We start from the raw sequence: 7,301 nt of genomic DNA, 5'->3' as shown, positions 1-7,301 counted from the left end.
CACAGAGAGGAAGAGAGACACACACAGACAGGGAGAGACAGATACCAAGAGGCTCTGGGAGGACCCAGAGAGATGGCTCTGCGCAAACAGCGTAGTTGCTGGAAAGTCTAAGGGCCTGAGTTCAATCCTGGGGACCCACAAGGGGGAAGGAGAAAACCAACTTCAACACCTTGCCCTCGTATCTACACACACATGACTTGGTACACATCTATGCACACACACAAATACATAAATAAGCGTAATTTTAAGAAAGCTTAAAGCCGGGAGGGGTAATGCACGCCTTTAATGCCAGCATTCAGGAGGCCGAGGCGGGCTCTCTCTAAGAGTTCGAGGTCTGCCTGGTCTACAGAGCGGCTTCCTGGGCAACCAAGGCTACACAGAGAAACCCTGTCTCTAGAGGAGAGAGACATAGCAAGCAGACATTTATCCATTGCCTTACTCCCAGTGTTTCTTGGCCATAAGGCTAAAATAGCCTCAAATCCCTGAAACACAACAAATGCTATATTCCTTGCTTGATACCTTAAAGGTGTAAAGTGGGGCGGGGACAAAGAAGCTACGGGGGAGAGGGGGGAGGAGTCAGAACCTACTTATTTGGGAACCTGGAAGTTCCCTCCACCATCCCGCTTGTACCCGCCCCTCCCCCTCTTGCCTCAGAGACCGATCGGAAAATGGGGAGGGGTCTGTGCTTCGGAGCAGAGGAGACCTGTCCCCACTCGCCGAGGACACGAAGACTCCAGTAGCCGCGCCCATTCAAAGTATCTCGTGAATTGTGCTGCTCAGGTACTGCGTCTTTAAGGTGTCTTTGAAATGAAGGCTCAGGGGTCTAGACATCAGAGGACAGATGGGACTCCTTAACTGTAGTAGGAGAGTGGAAAAGCCCTCCCTTCCCAGTGATTCTGGGGCCTCCCACCCCGTGTGTCCCTGGAGGACTTGCTGGTACCAGTCGCCGCTGAGGCGCTCTTCGGTGCCGCGGCGGGTGGCACAGGCTGGCAACCCGGGGCTGGGAGAAGGAGGGGGCAATTGCAGGCAGTCACCCGCGATCCGTGTCTCGAGCCCGCCCCCAGGGCTGCCACTTCCAGCCCCACCCGCGTTGCAGCTGTCTAGAGTTCCCAGGCGCACCGCCTAGGGCGCACGACCCGAGCCGGGCGCAGGGGTAAGTGTTCAGCTCTTGGGGACCTTTCAGGAAGTTGGGACTCGGTTCCTTGGAGCAACTGCCGAGCTGGAAAGGCACCGCGCTCCTTGATGGATTTTCTAGGTCCTTTATCCTAGACTCCTAGCAGAGAAAACTGAAAACTCCAAAGGTACTCGCAGGTCCCCTGTCTGGAGGAAATGAGGACCCTTAGGAATCCTCCTGCTCAGCCTGGCTGGGCTTCTGCAAACTTTTCCTTATCCCAAGCAGGTCAGATCACCGAGTGTTTGTACAAAAGTCCTGACCCTCTGCGGAGTGAGCGGAGCAGAAATGCTGTTTAACCAGCGGCTCTGTATTTGATGCCTCTCCCGCACCCAGAGTAGCTCAACCGGTACCTCCAAGTCTATCTGTCTTCCCAGCTGTCCAACTCTGTCCCTGTGCGACTCTGAAGCTATCTGGGACCTCTTTGTCCCTTTGCCTTCCTGGTACTGAGAAATCTGTCTCTCGGGCCTGGGAATTGAGTCATTATTTTTGTGTGGCTGTCTTTGTATGAGAGAGATGGGCACCTTTGGGTCTACTTCTATGCAAGGCATTTCTCTGGAGCCTTGTTCTGGTCATGTGTAAAATGGGACTAAGAGAGCGTCTGGATTTGGTTCAGTTGATAGAGGGCTTGCCCCGTGTGCAGAGAGCCCAGGAATTCATGTCCAGGTAAACTGGGGTGGTGAGGTGTTCCTCTGAATTCAGGAGGAAAGGCACGGGCTACAGGAATTTAATGTAATTTTCAGCTACATAGTTTGAGGCTAGACTGAGGCACCTGAGGACCTCTTCTATACAAGGCTTCTCCCCTCCCCCAGACAGGGTCTCTCTGTGTAGCCTTGGCTGTCCTAGATTTGCTTTGTAGGCCAGCCTGGCCTCGAACTCACAGAGATCCACTTGCCTCTGCCTCCCGAGTGCTGGGATTAAAGGTGTGCGTCACTATGCCTGGCTGGCATTTCTTTTCATAAAGGATTTCAGGGCACTGTGCTTCCCAGCATGTGGGAGACAGAGCAGGTGGCTCTGTAAGTTCCAGGCCAGCAGGGTTGCATAGTAAGACTGTCTCAAAAAAAAAAAAAATCTCATTTACTTATTTGTGTGCATGTTGGTAGCTGGCTGGGTGAGACTGTAAGTGTATGCATGCCTCAACACAAATGCGGAGGTCAGAAGACAGCCTGTGGGAGTTGGTTCTCTCTGTACATTGTGTGGGTTCCAGGCGTTAAATTGAATCCATCGGGCTCGACTGCAAGCTCCTTTACCCAATGAGCCATCTTGCCAGCCTCCTATTTCTTTTAGGAACTCGCTTTTGTTTATCTGTAAATTGAGACTAAGGGAAGGTGTGCCGAGAGGATTAAAGGGTTGGTGGCAGGTTAGAAGGGTCATTGTCATTTAATGACATGTGTATCTCTAGTGAGGATTCTCTGAGTCTGTGCAGTCGGTGGCCAGGATCGACACTCTGGCTGGCGTTTTGAAGGAACAACTTTTCTCTTTTTAAAACAAGGGAAAGCCAGCCTGGTGTGGTGACGCACGTCTTTAATCCCAGCACTTGGGAGGCAGAGGCAGGCGGATCGCTGTGGGTTCGAGGCCAGCCTGGTCTACAAAGCGACTCCAGGACAGCCAAGGCTACACAGAGAAACCCTGTCTCGAAAAAAACCTAAAAAACAACAACAACAACAACAACAACAACAAAAACAAAAAACAAGGGAAAGCCTATGCACATCTCATGTGCAGTAGAGGGCACTGGGCCCCAGGCTGGCTGTGGGTGGAGGTTGTGAAATTGTGGCCTGCACTATTGGGTGTGAGACCATTCTTAGGGCTGAGCCCCTGTGGTGGCTTCTGTCATTGACTCTGTGTGTGACTGTCTCATGTAGAGATGTTTTCTTATGTTTCGCTGCTGTGAGTCACCAGGGAGTGTTCATTGGAGGGGGAGGAGGTCAGTGCTAGGGCTGGAGTTCAGGGCCACCCATGTGCTCGGTAGGTGGTGCAGTCGTCTGCTGAGCTACAGGCCCAGAGCTGGGCCAGCGCATGTGTACCCTCTTCTGTGTGGAGGCCCCTTCCTTGTTTCCTGTCCCTGTCTGCTTGACTGTGTAGCTGTGGACCTAGTCTGGAACTCACTATATAGCCAGGCTGCTTTTGTTTCTCAGTGTGACTTTTTTTTTTTTTTTAGTTCAAATATGTACCTGTGTTCAAATGTCCACAGATGCCTAAGGAGGCCATGATGAGGTTGGATCTCTTTTTATTTTATTTTATTTTATTAATTTATTCATATTACATCTCAATGGTTATCCCCTTCCTTGTATCCTCCCATTCCTCCCTCCCTCCCATTTTCCCCTTACTCCCCTCCCCTATGACTGTGACTGAGGAGGACTTCCTCCCCCTGTATATGCTCATAGGGTATCAAGTCTCTTCTTGGTGAGGTTGGATCACTTGGTGCTGAAGTTGCAGGCAGTTTTGAGTTGTCTGATGTGGGTACTGGGTACTAAACTGGGGTCTTCTGGGAAAGCAGCAAGTGCTTTAACATTTTTTAAAGGATTTATTTATTTATGTATATAAGCACTCTATTACATGTATGCCTGCAGGACAGAAGAGAACATCAGAGAAGAGGACATCAGATCTCATTATAGATGGTTGTGAGCCACCATGTGGTCGCTGGGAATTGAACTCAGGACCTTTGGATGAGCAGCCAGTGCTCTTAACTGCTGAGCCATCTCTCCAGCCCCAACATTTTTTTAAATTTAATTTAATTTTTAAAAAGATTTATTTATCTTTATTGTATATGAGTGCTTTATCTGCAGAAGAGGGCATCATACAACATCATAGATGGTTGTGAGCCACCATACGGTTGCTGGGAATTGAACTCAGGACCTTTGGAAGAGCAGGTGGTACCCTTAACCACTGAGCCATCTCTCCAGCCTTAATTTTAATTTTAATTTTTTATTCCCCCCCCCCCCCACCAGAGACAGGCTTTCTCTGTTTTAGCCCTGGCTGTCCTGGACTGTCTTTGTAGACCAGGCTGGCCTCGAACTCACAAAGATCCTGCCTCTGCTTCCCGAGTGCTGGAACTAAAGGCATGTGCCACCACGGCACAATAAGTGCTCTTAACCACCAAACTATCTTTCCAGACTGAGGTTGGCTCTGAATTCTTGAACCTCTGCCTCTGCTTCTCAAAAACTGGAATTACAGGCCTGAGCCACCACAACGGCAGGCTAGTCAGTCCCTCAGGATAGGCTGTGTGTGGGGTGTCTCTCTCCAGACATTTCTCCTCCATCCTAAACCTCTCTCTCCAAAACCTCCTTAGGGGCCGTAGGAGTGGGGCACATGGGTTAGGGACCTTCTTTCATGGCTCTTTCTTCGGGATTCCTAGATCTAACTACTGTTCTTGCCTCCCGCAGACTTCTGCACAGTGCTCTGGTAGACAACCGGCAGGACATAGCAGTGACATCTCCGCCGCGGGCGGCGGGCAGCCCATGGAGCCCGGGCTGCTGCGGCCAGCGCCGGTGAGCGAGGTCATCGTCCTTCATTACAACTACACCGGCAAGCTCCGCGGGGCGCGCTACCAGCCCGGCGCGGGCCTGCGTGCCGATGCTGCAGTGTGCCTGGCTGTGTGCGCCTTCATCGTGCTGGAGAACCTGGCGGTGCTCTTGGTGCTGGGCCGCCACCCTCGCTTCCACGCGCCCATGTTCCTGCTCCTGGGTAGCCTCACCCTGTCGGACCTGCTGGCCGGAGCGGCCTATGCCACCAACATCCTGCTGTCGGGGCCACTCACACTGCGGCTGTCGCCCGCGCTCTGGTTCGCGCGGGAAGGAGGCGTCTTCGTGGCGCTCACCGCATCGGTGCTGAGCCTTCTGGCCATTGCTCTGGAACGCCACCTCACTATGGCCCGCCGTGGACCCGCGCCCGCTGCCAGTCGCGCTCGCACCCTAGCGCTGGCGGTGGCCGCCTGGGGCGCGTCGCTGCTGCTCGGGCTGCTGCCGGCACTGGGGTGGAACTGCTTGGGACGCCTGGAAGCCTGTTCCACCGTGTTACCGCTCTATGCCAAGGCCTACGTGCTCTTTTGCGTGCTGGCCTTTCTGGGCATCCTGGCTGCCATCTGTGCGCTCTATGCAAGGATTTACTGTCAGGTGCGGGCCAACGCGCGTCGGCTGCGGGCGCGGACCGGGTCCCGCAGGGCTACCTCGTCCTCGCGATCGCGGCACACCCCGCGGTCTCTGGCCCTGCTCCGCACTCTCAGCGTGGTGCTCCTGGCTTTCGTGGCCTGCTGGGGACCTCTGTTTCTCTTGCTATTGCTGGATGTCGCGTGCCCAGCCCGCGCGTGTCCCGTACTCCTACAGGCCGACCCTTTCCTTGGTCTAGCCATGGCTAACTCGCTGCTGAATCCCATCATCTACACGTTCACTAACCGAGACCTGCGCCACGGGCTCCTGCGGCTGCTCTGCTGTGGTCGGGGACCCTGCAACCAAGGCTCCTCCAACAGCTTGCAGCGATCCCCCAGTGCTGCTGAGCCTTCGGGTGGTGGCCTGCGACGCTGCCTGCCACCAAGCCTGGATCGCAGCTCCAGCCCGTCTGAGCACTCTCCCCAGCCAGACAGGGTGGACACCAGCTGTTCCACCGGCAGTCCCAGTGCAGCAACCGCCAACCGGACCCTAGTGCCTGTGGCTACTGACTGAAACTTTCCGGCCCGCTGTCGCCCTTCCCAAGAGCAGACCGATTCTCCGAAGAAGCGCATCATCAGTAGGAAGTAGCCTATGATGGCAGGGACGGGAAAGAAGGAACGGAAATGGGTGGACTGTCCCATGACAGGAACAGATGACATAAATGCATACCCCGCAGGGGTCTGACATGGACAATAAGAAAGAGAAGAAAGTGACGGGACGCTGTAGTGATGTAGCGGTGCAGAGCCAGTGAGGCTGGAGCAGAAACTGAGGAGCAAGGATGTGGAGCTGGGAGGTGACAGGGGAGGTTATGAGAAGTCCTGTTGATTCTGAGGGAGGCCTTTGGCTTTGACTCGGAGTGATGTGAAGCCATAGAGAATTCTAAACAAAGAAGGGACCAGACCGGCTTCAGACGGCGCGGGTACTCCGCGCGCGCGCATAAGCGCGCGCTGCAACTGGGAGTTCAAGGGAGCCACTGAAAGATTAAGGAGTAAAGCCGAAGCTTCCAGCATGCTCAGAAGCAGGTGAGGTCTAGACAGAGCGTGCTCAGGGCTGGCAGGATCAATGGCTGGCTACAGAGTGAGGCAGGGTTGTGAAGAAAGACAGTAAGGTAAACTTGGCTCCAAAAATTTGAGTCTGGAGCCTTAGCCAGATCTTAACTGCCAAACTTCCCGAATGTGGACATTCTTCATACAAAATACAACTACAATAAAAAAGCAAAAACAAAAAACAATTCAAGCAGCTGTCCTTACTGTGATCAGTCAGAATAAATCCATCTATTTCTTTATTATTTTCTTTTCCATGGAGTGCCATGAGTATGTATTTATTGGGGTTGGAGAGACGGCTCAGCAGTTAAGTGCGCTTGTTGCTCTTGAGGAGGACCCCGTTCCAGTCCCAGCACCCAAGTGGTGGTTCACAACCATTGGCAACTTCAGTTCCAAGGTACCCGACGCCCTCACCTGACCTCTGAGGGCACCAGGCATATGCTTGGTGCACAGAAATGAATACAAGCCAAAGACATAAACTAATAAACCTAAAACAACAACAACAACAAAACAACCAAGCTGTAAATTTTACTTCTATGTGTTCACTGTGAGATAGGCTCTCACAAATACAGCCCAAGCTGGCCAGAAACTTGCTATGTAAACCAGGCTGCCCTGGAACTCCTGAGTTCTAGAATTAAAAGTATTTTATTTGGGCATGGGGGGGGGTAGTCTTAGGATATGCCTTACTTTACATGTATGTCAGTTCAGGTCAGCCTGGTCTACATAGTGAGGCCCTGCCCTTATAGCTTTTATTTCCAGCAGGGCACAGTGGCACATGCCTTTAATCCCAGCACTTGGGAGGCAGAGGCAGACGGATTGATGAGAGTTCGAGACCAGCCTGGTCTACAAAGCAAGTCCAGGATATCCAAGGCCACACAGAGAAACCGTGTCTCGGGAAACAAAACAAAACAAAAACCCTTTTATTTCCAAGCTAGGCAGTGA

At 52.8% G+C, this 7,301-nt stretch overlaps 1 protein-coding gene across 4 annotated transcripts; it reads left to right on the top strand.

The window, feature by feature from the left end:
* Positions 1-646: 646 nt before the first annotated feature.
* S1PR5 (sphingosine-1-phosphate receptor 5) lies at positions 647-6,601 on the top strand. 4 transcript variants are annotated; one of them, XM_084782505.1, is made up of 3 exons: positions 809-1,153; positions 3,330-3,385; positions 4,555-6,601. In XM_084782505.1, the coding sequence occupies exon 3, from the start codon at positions 4,630-4,632 to the stop codon at positions 5,827-5,829; it is 1,200 nt and encodes a 399-aa protein (XP_084638631.1). In that variant the 5' UTR covers positions 809-1,153; positions 3,330-3,385; positions 4,555-4,629; the 3' UTR covers positions 5,830-6,601. The 4 variants fall into 4 exon arrangements, with proteins under 4 accessions (XP_084638629.1, XP_084638631.1, XP_084638628.1 ...); XM_084782503.1 differs by lacking the exons at positions 809-1,153; positions 3,330-3,385 and adding an exon at positions 647-780; XM_084782502.1 differs by lacking the exon at positions 3,330-3,385.
* Positions 6,602-7,301: the final 700 nt, after the last annotated feature.

The sequence above is a fragment of the Acomys minous genome, assembly GCF_964271855.1.
Source record: "Acomys minous genome assembly, chromosome: 5".
Taxonomy (NCBI): Eukaryota; Metazoa; Chordata; class Mammalia; order Rodentia; family Muridae; genus Acomys; species Acomys minous.
This window is presented reverse-complemented; position numbering and strand designations above follow the sequence as displayed.

What these genes read in the sequence shown, in the direction of transcription:
- S1PR5 (XM_084782503.1), top strand. Translation starts at nt 4,630, where the DNA reads ATGGAGCCCGGGCTGCTGCGGCCAGCGCCGGTGAGCGAGGTCATCGTC.